At 45.2% G+C, this 17,589-nt stretch overlaps 1 protein-coding gene across 3 annotated transcripts in view; it reads left to right on the forward strand.

The window, feature by feature from the left end:
• Positions 1-17,589, forward strand: part of ASXL2 (ASXL transcriptional regulator 2) — a 133,498-nt gene that overhangs the window by 42,854 nt on the left and 73,055 nt on the right. For 2 of the 3 annotated variants that reach the window (XM_055809519.1, XM_055809517.1), the window contains exon 3: positions 10,136-10,244. In XM_055809519.1, coding sequence (XP_055665494.1) covers positions 10,136-10,244 — 109 coding nt within the window. Of the gene's footprint in view, positions 1-10,135; positions 10,245-17,220; positions 17,380-17,589 lie in introns of those variants that run through there. The other variant, XM_055809518.1, reaches the window with a different exon arrangement.

Raw genomic sequence — 17,589 nt, forward strand, 5'->3', positions numbered from 1 at the left:
TTTCTGTATAGTCCCTTGAGGATGTGAACAGCCTGTGAAACCAGTGCTGTACCTGTGGGCACCATGTTAAGGTGGAGCTAATGGAGTGATGTGAACCTGAAGGTATTGCTTACACCTGTAAATCATGTCCAAGAAAGTCAGATAGCTTCTACAAGGGTTTTTAACCTTATCCAGGACTCTGCATCTGATGTCAGTCTACTGATGTTCCTGCAGGTCAGATTCAGTTGTTGTGATAGACCATTAATTAAAGCTATAAATAAAGTCCCAACTTCAGTGTGTGCCTAAGATCTTTATAGTGGCTGCCAGGCTGATGTTCACCCAGTAGTGCCTCCTGGGTCCTCTGTTACCCGTGGTCTGAGTGTGGCTCCATCTCAGCACGCCATCATTGCTGGCTGCACTTGCCTTGCTCTGATCTTGCACAAATTCCCACCACCTTTGAGTCCGAGTGTATTTAAATTGGCTTTGTAGCATGAAACCTTTTACCTGCTCCTGGCCCCACTACTGTGGAAATATTGAAATGAGGCCAGTGGTGTATTAGTTTGCATTATTAATGACTTGGCAAGACCATGGATTACCTGTAGAGGTGATGAAGCAGAACATGCTCGTTCCTGCACCCTAACTATTGGCTTCATTAAACTGCTAGCAATCTGTCTTGCTCCTCTGGGTTGCAGGGCTGCCATTTTACTCAGATTTGTGAGCTGTGAGTAGTGCTGAGGGTGTATGAAAGAATAAATAAATTCCTATCTGTCTGTCTGTCTGTATGTGAGATTTCCAAAGGCTCCACCTGACTTCTCTAAAAAGTTCATTAACTGGTGGAGGCTGATGATAACACATCTGGGAGCTGCCTGCAGTTGGTGGCTGTATGCCAGCTGCTTTGAAAATGGACTGAAAAAATCTGACAGGTCTGCATCTTCCTCCCCATGTCTGTTTGATATAACCTGGGCTTGGTAGTCTTGGTATTACTGCAGATCTGCCTGAAACTTAAAATTTGGTTCTGGTGGATGGGGAGGGTGGGTTCATATTAATGATTAGACAATTGTTTTGCTCAAGTTTTTAAAGGGGTGTTTCTCTCCTTTTTTTGGGTTGCACTCCAACTCCAGAAGGTAAGAACCACTGCTGATTGTTCTAAAGCTACTCCTCTCTATTAACGCAAGCTGCAAAAGCCTTAATTAAAAGAGCAACTGCTTGTTTCATACAGACTTAAGAAACCAAGTAATGGTAGTCTATCTGGTGTTAATGCTTCTGTTACCTCGATCTACCTTTCCTGCATGCCGTTTGCATTAGCGCTTCGGTGTGATGCAAACTTGAAATCTTCATGTTTGTGAAGTCTGTGGAAAACGTCAGGCTAGTAGCATGTGAACGCTTAATGTCTTACAAATTAACCCCGCTGTCTGCAAACCTGAATTTGTGGGGAGGGGGATGCTTGATTTGCATGATGTGTTTTTGTGCATCTCTTGTCTTGGGGACGTTTGGCATTGCGTATTGGGTGAAGCGAAATTTAACACTGTAAATAAGCTGCTTTTCTAAATGATGAATGTATTTAACAAGCTTGAAGTCGTACAGTGGTGTCTGCTTAAAATACCTCTCTGCTCTGACACTTGCATAGGTCCAAAACTGGTGTTTTTTTGAAAACTTCGTATTTTAATATACTAATAAACAAAAAGCTATTTGTGTGAATATCTGATTCAAGTGAAAGAAGGGGATGCTCAAAAGAACAAAGTGGGAAAACCCCTCACCCTTCCACGCAGTCTGGTCCATTTGGGCATTTTTATCCAGTTACATCAACGTGCAGTGACAGTGTGAAAGGAAGACATGTGCTGCTGGGTGCACTTTGTATTAAGCTTCCATTTAGATCACAAGGTGATAATTAACTCTTCCCTGTTGTTGAGGCGGCTGAGTGCTACGGCACCTTGGTGGTGTGAAAGCAGTGCTTTCAGAGTTGTGCTTCTGTGCCCAGCAGCATCAGGAGGTGCCCCTCTGTCTGCAGGGTCCCCTGGAGCCCTGAGGTGGGATCTTGCTTGGGAGAGGCCCTGCTGTAGGAGGCTGCACAGGATCTGCTGGGTCGCACCAAGAAATACTGCAAAACCTGCTAACCAAATGAAAAATGGGGCTTTAATATAAAGTAACGTTAAGATGCCTTGCATAATGCTTGGAGGGCAAAGTGTTTAGAAGTTCAAACACATCACGATTTAAAAATTTCAATCCGGTGTCCTATCCACATGTGACCGAACAAAAATGATTTGGTCACGCCTAGTTTTCAAATTGGAACAAGTCATCCGGGTCCCTGAGGTCTCAGGGGCAAGGCTGATGGGAAGGGATGCTGCAGTGGGATTGAAAGTGTGGGAAGAAATGTTCCACCTCCTTCCTCCTCTCAACAGGCAGCTGCTCCCAGTAGAGCCCTTACCTTAAGCCTTAACCTTCTGTACATTTACCACTCTCAAACCTCTGTTTTCTTGCTCAGCCTGAAGAAGCTTTGAATTTAAATGTGGAGTTTAAAATGCCGTGATTTAGTGATGGCTTAAATTTGGCAATTCTCAGAAGGAAAAACTTGGTATGTACGTGTCTGGAACGTCAGGTTGCTTAGAGAAATACTTGGAGGAGTGAGAGCTCAGATATGTGTTTCTTATGCCATTGACTGGCCTTATAACTACCTCTTAACTACAAAAAATAATTATTATGATTAGTCCTTTCAGCAGTCCAATAAAATAAGCAAAAGAATGTGCCCATTCTGCAGACAGAGGGACTGTCACTTGCTGGAGATCACTTTGAGATTAGTTTTCTAACTCTTTAATGAAATGAAAGTGCAGATGTGGAAAATGTTAGTTTTCAGATTAGAATAAATGGTTAGAAGGTACTAAACCCCCTTGATCAGTCAACAACGTAAAAAATATAGTAGCAGTCACAGGTTTATAATTATAAACAGGTTTATAAATTTCAGTAAACTTGCTAAATTGGTTGGTTTTAGCTGGCAAACCAGGATGAGAAAGAAATAATTACTAAAACAGCAACAGTAGCAGAACGTTTGGGAACTGAATTCGTAACTGAACTAGCCGCTTTGCAGGCGCTTAATATTTGCCCCAGTGCAGCGTGCTCAGAGCGTTTCAAGCAGGGGTTTGTAAAGTACCCCCAGCTTTTGGCTGAGAGTAAGTATTGTTAGGACCATGCTGCGTAGCGAAAATGTTGGTGCCTGTTTGGGTAATAGCTGAGTTCAAGAACATGTGTTTGCTCAGCCTGTTTACTGGGGGGGGTCACCTGGTAAGTATTGATGGGTGCTTGCTTGTATCGGACCTCTCTTAGCAGCACCTTTAAATGAAGATGTTCTTGCTGCTGTGGTTTAACGCCAGTGCCAGAGTTTAAACTGTTTTTGCTTTAGGGTAGAGGTCACTTTGAATGGGTGGATATGTTATTCTCTAGTTTTTTTCAAGCGGAAATATACTGTGCGTGAGGATAATGTGTAAGTTCTGGGAAAGTAAAATGGCTTAAAACTTCAAGCGGTGAACAAATTGGCATTTCCCAGCTTTCATGATGAAGATCCTAGGTCTAGGCACCAGAGCTTGGATTGTGACACTTGCACCAGCACCATGAGGCCCATCTGCACTGAGTTCAATGCCTGTATTTTGGCAGATTGAATTGAAGGACTGTGCTAGGTTTAGCTTTTTTGAAAAATAAATGCTAGGAGGTTTCAATATGTACTTGTAATGCCTTGGAAACCAAATTAATCCTGGTAAAGCTCATGGTAGTTACCTTTGCACCTTGTAAACTGTTGTAAATATATATTTTTTACTTTAATGCAGGCTCATTTCAATGAACAAAGCCTGCAGCTGACTGTTTGCACTGGCTGAATTGATCAGCCTAAGCAACTCTGTTCTGATCCGAACAGTCCCAAGGAATATTACTCAGCTGAGGTATGAACCGGTATAAACAAAGGAACATTTATCTTGATTTTTCTCAAGGATGCTGTTTGTCAGTAGTCTGGCACTGAGCACTGGATAATTGATAAAGGTGAGCATCTGGTTTATTATCACAACAGTTAAAATAAGTTGGCTCTTTTCTGTAGCTGCCAGCTAGCATGCTATTCCCTATTGGAATAAAAAGTTTAGATAGGACATTGCTGTCAGTGTATCAATGAAAATACAGCTAAAAATCCGTTTCACTCACAGAAGCACAAACGCAGCTTGTGTGTGTGTGCACCTAAAAATGTAAAATTCTTAAAAATATTTGCGTAGAAAAAGCGGCAACGTGCTGCTACTGTTAGATGCTGAGTGCCTTAACCTAGAGTGCTCCCTCCAGGTGCATTTGGGGTGGTGTTCTTGCCATGATGATGAACTGCAGTTGGAATGCTTCTACTGAAGTTTTTGTTGCAAATGACTGTTAGAAGTGTTAGATGAGGCACCAGTAACTTTCTGGAGGTAGAAGATGTTGAAGTCAATTATTTTCCTGTGTCAGGAATGTATTCTCTCTTCATCAGTAAGATGCTTTTGTTGTCAGGAAAGCGGCCAGATGAAACAGAAGGACTTTACCGACATAAATTACTGAGATACTGAGATTACTTGACAGTTGGATAAAGTTGCTGCGTCTTGATTGTGCAGGTAGTCTTATTTTCAGTGCATAAATGAGATTTGGGATGAAAACAGTCCAAGTAGATCTAGGGGCCCTGGGGATGAGCTGCTCTTAGATTTGGCACAAACCGATGTGTAATTCTTCCTGCAGCAGCTAGTTCTTGGGGCAAACCCAAGCAGCTCGGTAAAACCAGGGAGTGTGCCGTGTCTAGATGAAGCATCTTAATTCAAATACATTGGTTTGTGTAACAAACTTCTAGCTGGGTGCCTTAAAACTGTGTGTGGTGTTGTACCTGCTGCTTTGTACATTGCACATTGCATCTCAGGTTAAGGACATTTAAGAGAAGAAAATGTCATTCTGACTCAAAAGCCTTCCCTGGTCTCCAAAACCAAAGCAAGCCCCCAACACCTGCCCCCTACATGTAGTATAGGATCCAGTTCAGCTCTGTTCCTAACCTGCTGGGGTATGAAAGAGCTCTGTTTTCAGTACAGTTGTTTGCACCAAATTGCCAACATCTGGACAAATATTTTGACTTTGCACTTAACTATGAGAGTGAGATCCCTTTGCTGTCTGCTGCTGCTCTGTAGTGATGTAGCATAGTAGTGTTGAGGGAGGAAGCGGCAGTCTGTGAGAACAGGGGAATATGGAAATTTGACACAATGGGGAAAGTAATAATTGATCTTGGCTCATTTTGGAAGATTCTTAAATAATTAAATGAAAACAGCCCTACATGGAGAGGAGGGGGCAGGACGGGCAGAGTAGCCTCCAGACTGTGGGAAAGTGATGGAGGGGAGCTGGTGTAGAAGGGGTAATGTTTGTTCAGGTTTCCTTGGGAGAACTTTGATGATGATGAATGATACACCTTTCTTCTCTCCCATCTTGCCACAACTGTGCCTATGCTGCCCATCCATGCTGCAGTGAGCTGTCAAGCCTGTTGGCTGTAGGGAGCTGGTAGAACAGGAGCCTGCAGTGAGGCAGTGCTCGGAAGCAGTAATGTGATGCCTGCCTCTCTAAGCTGAGGAGGTTTGTGCATCTGCACCTCAAACCTCTCTACCTCGGAGCCCAGGGTGACTGATAACCATGATCACAAAGCTGGGGGATGTTTCAGTTCCAAAGCTTTAGCAATCAAGTTCAGGGCTTGAGCTCTTACAGATTGGATGCAGCTTCCCCTAAGGGGACATGAAGGAGCATAGCAGTTGCAAACTAGTCATGTCATAGTCTTGCTGAGCTCCACGTAATTTCTCCAGGATGAATCCTGTTTTGAGACTTCCAGAAGGGCTGGTGCATTAGCAGTCACCTTAATAGAAGGTGATGGTCATCGCTGTTGGAGGCTGTGGCTCCACATGCAGAGCAATGCGGATTTGGTGGGATGGAAGGGACTGAAGTGAAATAGTGGATAGCGATGAATCCGGAGCAGGCAGGAACTCTGTTTTCACTTCATCTGCTTCTCAAAGTACTGCCTTTGAGGTGGAATGGTGGGAACTGCCAGACGTGGCTGATGATCCAGTGTGCGTTCGTGGCAAATAAAGGGGATGAACTTCATTATTAAAAAAAAAAAACCAACCAACAATGAAATAAATGTCATAATAACATCTTGTTCCTAAGGCTATTTTTAGGCAGCTATTTCATTTAAAGTAATAAAAGGTAGGCTGGGTGCAAAACACGGGTAGCTGGAAAAAGTAGTAAGTGAATGTTAAGGGATTCTGAGCAAAGGGGCAGCAAAGGACGAGCAAGAAGTAAAATCTTCCCATTTGGAGGAGAATGAGTTTCATCCCCGAGAGTAAACATAACCACAGTTTCACTGCATGTTTACTTGGTAGCAAACTGGTAAAAGGTGGTGTTGCCCACAGCTCTGGCAAAGACAAATGCCCAGAGTGCTTTCCCATGGGATGCAGGCAGGTTTGGTATAGGCCTGCTGCTTAGGGCTTCATCCAAATTCTGGAGCAAGCATCTCCGCACATTTTAAAGTATCTTTTTTGGTATAAATATATACAAGGGGGTTTTGTGGGATGTTTTGGTTTTGTTTTGGGGTTTTTTGTTAGTTTGGAAGTTTGTATATCAAATAACAATTTGGATCAGTGAAGTTGGAAGGTGCTGGTTAGGTAGCTCACATAACGCTGCAGCAGCAGCTGCTCTTTTCTTTTGCAGCTGAATTGGGGGACTGTTCAGTGGTATGAACTGCTACTCTGCACCCTGAGTGGTGGCTTAAAATGAGTGACAGTCATGAAAATAAGATGGTTTGTATAGGAACAGTGCGAGTGCTCGTGAGTACTCACTCAAAGAGACAGAAAGGATGTGAAGACTGTGCATCTTATACCCAAACCAAACACTTTTTTTTTTTAAGTGGGACTTGTCAATTGATTGTAACTTTTAAAAATTTTATGATAAGCTATGTGAAAAGCTAGAGTAATGTTACAGTTGTGACAGCTTTCCAGAAGAGCATGTAGAGGAAAGCATGTAACTAGAGGTGGGTAAATATGAGATAACAATAAAGCAGAAATCGTAGATAAGCTGTCAAACAATAGAATCAATTCAGTAGGAGCAGCGTAGGTGCCAGATGAGTATAGCTTTTGTAAAGATGGGTCCTGCCAAGGCTTCATTCCTTGGTGAGCTTCCAAAGCATAGCTCTGCCTAGACTTTTGTAAAATGCTTGGCTTAACATTGATATTCTGCTCTGATACAGTCTTTAAAAAGAACGTACTCTGTGAGCTAAAGGTCAGAGATGTGGCAGAGCTGCTCTTGCTGCCCAAGAGCTTCCCAAACATGGGGATGCTTTGGTGCCTTCAGTGATATTCAACATACTATTAGTGATCTGGAAAAAAGCATAAAATGACTTCAGATAATTTTCTAGATGCAGCAATAGGAGGGATGATGACAAAGAGTGATGGGAGAAGGACAATTATATTGTTTAGACTGCCAGATGCAGCTGGGCCTGTATAAAATAATTTGCATGCAGTTCTTACATAGTACTTGCATGTAGAAATGGCATCCAGAAGCAAAGATGAGAAGAGGGGAAGGGTGTACCCTGGGGAGCAGTGCCTTCAGAAAGAATTTGGGTTTGCTGCAGGGAATCGCACTGAACTGTACCTTCCAGGGAGACCCTATGGCTTTCTGGAGAAGAGGATCAGCCTTGTAATGTTATGACGTTGCCTTGACGAAGCTGGTGTGAGAATAGTTGCTTCCATCTGTGGGGTTCATGTTTGCAGCAGTTGCTTCACGGCTGGAGAAGGTGCACAGAGGAGCCATGGGAATGGCAGGGAGTGATGAGCCAAGAGCTGGTTTCAGTGGGCTTAGTCAAGCAAGAGGTTGTCTGCGGTGTGCGAATGTATTTTGGAGAAGCTTATATTCAGTGGTAGGGATTCTGGCTGGAACATCGACCCAGACACGCTGTGTCTGGAGACAGGCGCAAGTTCTCGGCAGAGATCAAAGTGAGGTGCTCACATTATTGATTTCTCTCTTGCAGTGCGATTGGCTGCTTCTCCAAAAGCCGTTAGCCATCGGAGTCACTGGGTCAGTGTAAGAATACCCAAATGAAACAGCTTTGCTGTGTAGGAACCAAAATGGGATGACTGGGTGGTCCCTGGCGAGCCTGAGGCTCAGCTGCTTCCTCCAGTGCCACTGCTGTTTGCTGGAGCATCAGGCAGAGCCATCTGCTAACCCATCAGAGGAGCTTTGGGCTGGGGTTTAGAAAATTCCCTGCTCACCACCATTTTCACTAGTGTGTATTAATGAATGCTGCTGGCAAAAGCTCAGAAGGCACAAGATCCTGCAGAGCAGAGATGCATAAGCACAGTCTGAACGTGAGGTTTGGACAGGCGGCTGCTTGGCCGTGTCACATCCATTTTGATGCTCACCGGAGAGAATTGCAACCGGCAGCATCTGTTGATGCAAAAGTGTGTGCTGAGGCACTGATTTGGAGAGGTAAACCCCACGGCAGCAGCACCCCTGCACTGTTGTATTCATTAAAGCTATAGAGGCTGTTTTCTGACCCTTTGCATGTAGGTTTGAAGGAAGTCATCTGCTCTGACTGTGGGCTGCAACCCCCCAGCGGTCTCTGCACTGAGGCTTCTGCCTGAGCCCTGGGGCGCCTCAGTACAGCAGCAGAGCCCCTGCAGAACCCTGAGCACTTCTCCAAGCCTGGTTCTGAACCAGAGGAGCCAGCAGCTTGCAGGACGCTTGGTTTGTGGTCTGCAGGCAGGGGGAACCAGGACAGTGCCCTGCCACAGTGCCTGCTGTGGGGACTGGTGCCTGGCCATCCATCTGCATGGCGTACGTCAGTCAGCACAGACAGAATTGGGTCTAGCAACATAAATACCAGCCCTCCTCTTGTAATGGTATTTCTCCTGTGGTTTGTGAGCTGCTGTGTCTGGCTGGGGTCTCCTGCCTGTGAGCTGGCATGTGCTGGTGTGGAGGAGACCAGACCTACGGCAGGATGTTGGCTTCTGCCTGTGCAAGACATCAGTAACTCAGCTGTTCTGCTGCTCTTGGGCAGAGCTTGGACCAAGACAAATTTTTGGAGGGTTGTGCTCGTCCTCTTCTTTATTTCCCTTTCCTCCCAGGGGTTTCACTACTTTTGTATTGTTTAGAGTATTCACTAATTTTTGATGCGACTTGTTTGAATGTTCTTAGTATAATTTACTACAGACAAACAGCTGTAGCTCCTGCACAGGGATTTCAGTGAATCAGTCAAAATTTAGGTTTTTAGTCAATTTGATGGTTCTGGTTCCAGCCTTTTTGGCAGGGTGTTGGGAGATGACAACTTCTTATGCAGGAGTCGTGCTCGATATCAATATGCTTTATGAGCAAGGACACCATATTTAGTAGTGGGTGTGATCCACCTGACCCTGTGGTGGGAACAAAAGTCACCTGCCTTGCCATGTCCACCTGATTTTGCTTCTGTCTACAACAGGATGAGTTAAAAAAAAAAAAAACAAACAAGAAACCCCCACCAGCACCAGTGAAAAGATGGATCTTCCATCTCCATTCTCCTGGCTGGGATCCAAGATCTCTGCTCTTCTCATAATTGCATGATTGGTTTCCATTCTTTATCCCACAACCCTCATTTCAGTATAATGTGGGCTTTGGGGCAGGGTTTTTTTGTTGTTGTTGGGGTTTTTGGTTTTTGTTGTTGAGAAAAACCCCAGAACACAACTTTCAATATCTGCAGTCAGTCATTGGCTTACAACAAATATGCTCTGACTCGATGTTGCTCATCTGAGACTATCTGGAGCTTTAAAAATGTGTGATTATTTTGATGTTTGGCAAAGAAGTACTGGAGAGCCTGGACATGGGGGCTTTTTTGTTTGGTTTGTTGTTGTGGGTGTGTTTTGGTGTTTTGTTTTGGGGTTTTGTTTTTTTTTTTTTCTGGAACTGGAGCATGGGTCTGTGGACTGGTTTCACTGTTGCTTATTGTAACAGCTTCAACTTCTATTCTCCTTGGAAATAGAAGTTGGATCTAGAATCTTTCTGCCTCTGCATGTGTGATGGTCAGGTGCGGGGCAATGATTGTCTCCCAGCAGAAGATGAACGCTGACCAAGTAACATTCAAACATTAACCCTGTCTTTTTGTTTTCAGTGGGACTTCCCCTCTGGCCTGCCTGAATGCTATGTTACACACAAACTCCCGAGGGGAAGAGGGCATTTTCTATAAGGTCCCGGGACGCATGGGAGTATATACTCTGAAGGTAAGTGGCTCGGCTGGGGAATCTTGTTTGAATGCTCAGGTGACTTTTATCCATTAAAACATACAGTGGATTAGGATAATCCTGAAGAGGGGGGGATTCCTCATTGGCATGAATTATAGCATAAGCTTTCCCTCCAAATGCTAACACTAAGTCTTTGTGCTTGCTAGTGCTGAAAGTACAACTGAAGGTGCTAGTTTTGATTCACAGTGGTGTAGTTTGCTGATACTAATTACTATCCCAGAAATGAAAAAGTAATTAAAATTTTAATGAAATTTTAGCCCTAAAAAAATAACTTATCTTCACCAGTCTCAACTTTTATCTAGAAATGAGAAATTACCTTCTCCTCAATCTATTAATAGTAGGCAGAGAGCATTTATAGGAAAATGTGGATTCCTTGATTTGCCCAATTGGCATCTCTAAAAATAATCTTTATTTGAAACCTTCTACCCCAGTTAAACTACTAGAAAGAAGCCTGCCCACACTGTTCTTGATTTGCTCTAAATTTGACTCTAAAGACTGTGCCATAAGATAGGATTCTACTCTACACATAGACCTGTTCAGTGTAGGTGTCTCCACTAGAACAGCTTTCCTTGTCTCACTCCATGCTCAATAGAGGGAAATAATAATATCTAAGATGAGATTCATCTCATCCTAAAATAGCCAAAATGTATGAGAATCCGTGCTTTACAAGTGCTAGTTAGATTACCAATGGAATCAACTAAGAATTGCTGTGGAATGAGCATCCTCATTGTAATCTTCAAAAATTTAGCTGGCTTGAATCCTGTTCTCCTCCCCCTGCCCTGTAAACTGGAAAAGCACATCATTCCTAGAGTATTTATGTATGAGGTGACAACAGAGGGCTGCCTTCAGGAGCCATACATTGGTGCTGACATGCCATCAGAGTAAAAGGTCTTCAGAGCTTCGAAAAAGGCCATTGCAAGACATCCAACAAATTTCTTCCTCTGAGCACTGTTGTGCCAAGCAGAGAGTGACATGATTTCAGTGCATCTAAGTGAAAGTACGTAAAACACCATTTTGATAACACATATAAGATGTGAGGACTATCAGAGATACAACCAACCATTACAGTTGGACTTGATGACCTTAAAGGTCTTTTCCAACCAAAATATTTCTAGGACTCTATGAAGGGAAGGTGGTTATCTGTTTGCTGATAAACTGGACTGAGTCTTGCACAATTTGTTTCACTACAGAAAAGTGTAAAGTTTTACTTTTTAGGAATAAAGAATGCAGATTAGGAAAACTGTTTTTTTTTCAGAACATTACGACTTGGGGAAAGATTTAATCTGGTAGTAGACAAATGAGTAATTGTTCAGTCTGTGTCATGATGTGACAAAGTTGTGCTGAGAATTTTCAGAGGAGAAGAAGAAAATAATTCAAGATGTAAAAAGAATGTCTCTTGAAAGATTGCAAACACGTTGTTACAGGGGTAGATCATAGGCAGACTCAAAGCCTAGAGGTTAAATCTGAGCAAAGTCAAGTTTAAGCGTGTGTTTTGAGCAACAAAACAGACTTAGTGGCTGTTGTAGTTCAGTTTTTCCTCATGAGATCTGCCAGTTAAAACTGATCACCTTTCTTAATGTTAAGCCTCAGCAAAACTCAATGTTATTTAGTGTGGGATAGGAGTAAGTTGGTGAAATGTAATGATTTGTATTGGTAGTCTGGACGAGCTGCTGAGCTATTCCAAAGGCATATTGTGTCCTGTGTATCTAAAGACGCTGTGGGTTTCTTGTCATCTTGCCTTCCTTGGGACTGTGTAGTCTGGAGGTGGTAACTTCCAAGGAGTGTCGAGAAACTCAGTATTGCTGCGTGGGGCCCAGGTCGCCTTTGCCATGTTTAGTCCCAGTACAGTTGCCAGCAGGAGCCTGGAAATGGTGATGGTGCAGTGAGTGGGAAATCCTTTGGAGTATCTATGAGTAACAAAACATGATGGCTTAGGCAGCAGTTAGAAAACTTTGAAGAACAGGGCTGATAGTTCACAGCACCACAGGGTGGTGGGGCTGGGCAGGGACCCCTGGGACCACCCAGCCCACCCCCTGCTCAAGCAGGCTCTCCTACAGCAGCTGCGCAGGGCCGCAGCCAGGCGGGCTCTGGACGTCCCCAGAGAAGGAGACTGCACAGCCTCTCTGGGCAGCCTGTCCCCGTGCTCCGGCACCCTCAAGGGAAAGAAGTTTTTCCTGCTCTCCCCACGGAGCTCCCTGTGCTGCAGTTTGTGCCCGTTGCCCCTTGTCCTGTCGCTGGGCACCGCTGACAAGAGCCCGGCCCCGGCCCCCTGACACTGGCCCTTAAGGTACCTGTGTGCATCGCTCAGGTCCCCTCTCAGCCTTCTCCTGCCCAGGCTGAACAGCCCCAGCTCCCGCAGCCTTTCCTCACCAGGGAGATGCTCCAGCCCCTCATCAGCTTGGTCACCTCTGCTGGCCCCTCTCCAGCAGCTCCCAGTCTCTCTGGAACTGGGGAGCCCAGCACTGGACCCAGAGCTCCAGATGGGCCCCACCAGGGCAGAGCAGAGCGGGAGGACCACCTCCCTTGACCTGCTGGCCACGTTCCTCCCAATGCACCCCAGGATCCCACTGGCCCCTTGGCCATGAGGGCAGTCTGCTGGCCCATGGGCAACTTGCTGCCCACCAGCACTGCCAGGTCCTTCTCCGCAGAGCTGCTCCCCAGCAGGTCAGCCCCAGCCTGTGCTGGTGTGTGGGGCTGTTCCTCCCCAGGGGCAGGACCTCACATGCAGTGTTACACTGCAGTGGTGTGAAGGAGAGCCAGGTGTCCAGTACATGACACTTCTAAAAGAGAAGGCTTATGGTAAAATACTTGGTGAACAAAGCACGGTTGCACTTGCCTGTTTGCTGGCGCACTGAACTCGATTATGGTATCACTGAACTGAGTCTTCCTGTAATTCTTTTTTTTTTTCTTAGACTTGATAAAGGTAATGTAAAACAGATTAGAGAACTGTAACCAAGGAGTATATCAGTTCTGTGAAGTAATGTTTGAAGGATTAGGTGTTTCTGGAGGTGTTTGCTTAAGTGCTGGTGGCTAAGAGATGCTCCAGAGGAGAATTCCTAACAGCAGCTAGCAATTGAACTAAAATTTCCATTAATTTTTATTGACATGATTTTTATTCCTCTTTTTTGTCCATTTCCAGGTACCTAATTATTTTTCCCAAACCTTGTCAAGTTACAAGTAGTCAGAAGTGATCTGCAGTGCATCAAGCACTCCGTGCCTCAGTGATGAGTCTGTTCCGTGGTGCACAGGTCCATCCCCAGAGCAGAGCACACAAGGCACAGTTCATAGTTCTCCAGAAATGTGCCTCTTTTGTCAGCTGAGCAGTAGAGGTTTAAGGACTGCTGAGGTCGGGTTCTGAGCTGATGAAGAGGATTCTCTCTTGCTAGGTGCAGTGTATTTTTGGCAGCAGCGAGCAGGGTGGATGTAGGGGGCATGGCATGCAACTTTGGATGCGCTCATGCTTGACAGTGATGATACAAACAGCAAACTGAGTCCCAAAAGGAGTGTTTCGATGGTTTACAGGTAATAGCCAGGCTTTGCATGGGGAGAGAGAAGCAATGAATAACATTTTATCTATGTATAAATTCTTAGGTGCTAGCTATGGACTTGGTCTGCTGCTGAAGGGACATGTAACACCCCAAATCAGCCAGTGCCCCAAATCTGCTGGGGCAGCTCTGTATCTTGAGGTGAGCTGCATTTGCCCTGGTGAGGATGTGTTGGATGCTTCTCATACAGCCTGAGCAGCCTGCATGGTCCCCTGGGGAAAACTAACTCCAAGTACCCCTAAATGCTACAGAATAAGACATATTACCATGTTCTTTAAACAGGTGCTGCAAAAGTGATGAATTTCTGGTAACTTCTGGTATTTGAGTTTCTTGTAGTTGGTATTTTTCATGGTTTGCGAAGGCTGTGTGTGCTTGGTGAGCTTTGGGGGTCTGGCTTTGCTTCAGGTGGTCTGTATAGGCATGTGCCAAGGCTGAGCTGTGCCTGGAAGGATTCACATTTTAAGAGAACATCTGATATATTGAGGGTTAGCAGATAAACGGGGAAACTGAACGTCATTTTGTTAAACAGAAGGTGAAGTTGTGTGCCTGAAGCAGAGATTTCTAGTAGAGTGCATGGCAAAGTGGTCTTAATGAAAAGATTGAAGGTATTTAGCATGTAACGGACAGTGACATATTCCCAGAGAGGGGGGAAAATGGGCAGCCATGCAAAACCATCATTCTCGGCAAATCCAGACCAGGGCAAATGAGCACAGCAGGCAAGAGGAGAGGTGGGATATGAGTGGGACAGGGTAGGACAGATGGTGGTGACCAGGGCAGGGCTCAGTCAGACGTGTGTCTTGACCTGCTGCTGGCTACATGCCACTGGCCCCTTTCCGTACCCCTTTCTGTCCATTCTCCCACTTGGGTCCTCCTCCACCCGCCTTCCCCTCAACTTCATTTATAAACTTTGCATTGTCTCACAGCTCTCCCTTGCCCATATCCCAAATCCTTATTTTCTGCCCTTTCCCCATTGTATTACTTATAAAGTTCATGTGTGCCCTCTCCAGAGCTGTGGTGGTGGAGGGTCCTGGTGGCCCATTGGTTAGTGACTGGAGCCTCTTGGTCTTTGGTGTTGTCTCTGACACCTCTTGCTTTTATCTGCTGTGTGTCTCTGTTTTTCTTTATTGCTTCCTCCACACTGCATTGAAAAGGCTGGTGCCTGGCTTACATTGGTGAGGCCAATGCACTCGCCTTCCACAAACGCTTGTAGGGTTTAGACTGGCAGTTCATGTGCTGATGCTGAGAAACTGAAGTAATTTTGGCAGGAGGCTGAGAAAGAAAAGATCAAAGAGGTAAAAAGTAATAGAAATATCTAAACAAAATGATTTTGTGAGGAACTCATACTGTGTATATTTATCTTAGACTTCTTTAATTTCTGGATCCTTTGTTTCTTTCTTGGATTCGTCTGCATCACTGCCATTGAGGTGGGAATGCTGGGAGTGTCTTTGCCTGAGGAGGGACCAAGTGGCTGCAGGTACTCCCTGTCCTCCTCCTACAGCCACATTTGCTCTCAGGGCAGCCTGTGAGCTCCCTGTCCCGTGGCACGGCAGCAACCACCCAGGCCCTGCTTGGGCTGAGGTTTGCCTTTATCCTAGTGGCCACCAGCCGTGCCAGGTTGCTGCAGGGCACGTTGTTTGGAAGTCCAGTACCTCAGTTCGTTGATTTTCTTTTAGACCTGTCACTCCAACTGTACTTTTACACGCGATAATTTCAAAGTGTGTTTCTGCCTGCCATCTTCAGATCTGTTGGTCAAAATTAATTGCTAATATTGCATACAAAATAGCATCTGCCCTATTTGCATGGTCGTGTTGTAGTTCTGCCTTTGTTCATTTACCTTTTGAATTTCTCCATGCTGTGCGGTAAACTTGCTGTTCACCTGCAGCCTTGGAAGATTCCAGTCTGGAGGAATATTTTTAACGTGGTATTTGGAGAAGTCTGACTAGTTCAGTTAGATACTGAACCCAGTGCGCACTGCCTTACCAGATGCATTTATAGGACCAGATTTTATTCAGTGTGGCTCGCTAAAATGAGTAAGTTCATTTATGGAAAGAATAAGTATAATGCAGAGAAAACGGTTCTGCAGTTGAGAGCTCACTTCTGCTTCAAAAGCAGAACTTGCAGAAGAGTGAGCTGCAGGTGAGTAGAGGAGCTTGGGTTCCTGAAGATCTTTGTACTGATGTCTGGCATAGAAATTTCAAGAGCTTGCAGAATCCACAGCGTGGGCTTGGACACCACATCAGAAGATATTCTGGTGAAAACTTTTCACTGGTAAGAAGAGGTGCAGCTGAAAGGAGAGCCACTGACAGTGTGTGTGCTTTGTGAGCTAATGGGGCTGCTTTCTGTAGAAGCAAGGGGAGGTTGGAATCACAGGATGGTGGTGGGAAGGGACCTCTAGAAATGGTCTGGTCCATCCTGGCTGTTTAACGCTGGGTCAGCTAGAGCAGGTTGCTCAGGACCGTGTCCAGACAGGTTTTGAATTTCTACAAGGATGGAGACCTTCAGCCTTTCTTGGGAACCTGTTCAAGCATTTCATCGTTCTTGCAGTGAAGAAGTTTTTCCTTGTGTGGAAATGGAATTTAGTGTTTCAGTTTGTGCCTGTGGCCTCCCGCCCTTTCTCTGGGCACCATGGAGAAGAGTCGGGCTCCCTTGTCTTTACCCGCTCCAACCAGAAATGCCATGAAATAGCAGGTTTCCCAGCTGCCTGAGTGTTCCCCCATACCTGGCAGGAGGTGAAGGCTTCGTCTCCTCTCAGCAGAAGACTTTTGAAAGAGACATCTTGGAAAAACTCAAATAGATAAAACATGTAATTACTGCGTCTCAGATGACTATCCAAAGGTTAAGCTATAAAGGAGGTTTAATGAAGGGAGTGTCAACATTAGGAATACACGCCTTAATCTTTGTCAACTTTGGTGACACTTGATAAAAAGTTTGTGGGGGTTTTTTTTGTGATACCTTCTCTTCCACTGTGGTTTACAAGTAACTTCTAATGTACAGTTAAAAAAACTTTCTTTCTGAAGTGCAGGATGAAAATACTATCGAATATCTGAACCTATTAGTTCTCCTTGTTGATGGAAGAAATCTAGAATTACATTAATAACACTAGTGTCATCCTAAGTACTTTTTGGCCTTCACATGTGGAAATTACTCATAGCTGTGCTTTCAGAGAAAGGACAAGGGATCAATTGTCTCCAGTTAAAGGTAGAGGCGTTTTGATTTACTTTTTCCAGTTGGTATTAACAGAAGGATTTTTTCCTGTCTGATGCAGACAGACCTATTTATCCAGCTGTTACAACCGCTGTCCTGTTTGCCCGGCACAGTAAACGTTTAAAGTTTCAGTTAAGTTACTAACAAGGAATTAAGGACAATCATATCATTTCAGATCGGCCGAGGTGATGGGACCGAAGCAGTGGGGCCGGGATGAGGCAGGCTGGCGTGACGTGGCGATGGGCTGGTGCCTCCGGCCGCTGGCCTGCCCCTCCAGGCTCTGCGGGTGTCCAGAACTGGTGTGGGTGGTTGTGCAGCGCTGGACATGGATGCTGTTGTCGCTGATTAGCACTAACTTTCATCACGTAGGTTAAAAGCTGAATCCAGCAGGATCACCACTAGAGGGCAGTGTGGCCTTAGGTGCGGACAGGGCGCAGGCGGCCGCAGGCTGGCGGCTGGCCCTTCCTAGCAGGTACACGGGGACGCGGGGACCCACCGCCGCAGCCTTTGGCTGCGCAGACGTTTCACCCCACAGAAACACCTGCCAGGGCTGTTTTTGCAAGGACCCGTGGCAG

This window comes from Falco peregrinus, chromosome 7 (assembly GCF_023634155.1).
Source record: "Falco peregrinus isolate bFalPer1 chromosome 7, bFalPer1.pri, whole genome shotgun sequence".
NCBI lineage: Eukaryota > Metazoa > Chordata > Aves > Falconiformes > Falconidae > Falco > Falco peregrinus.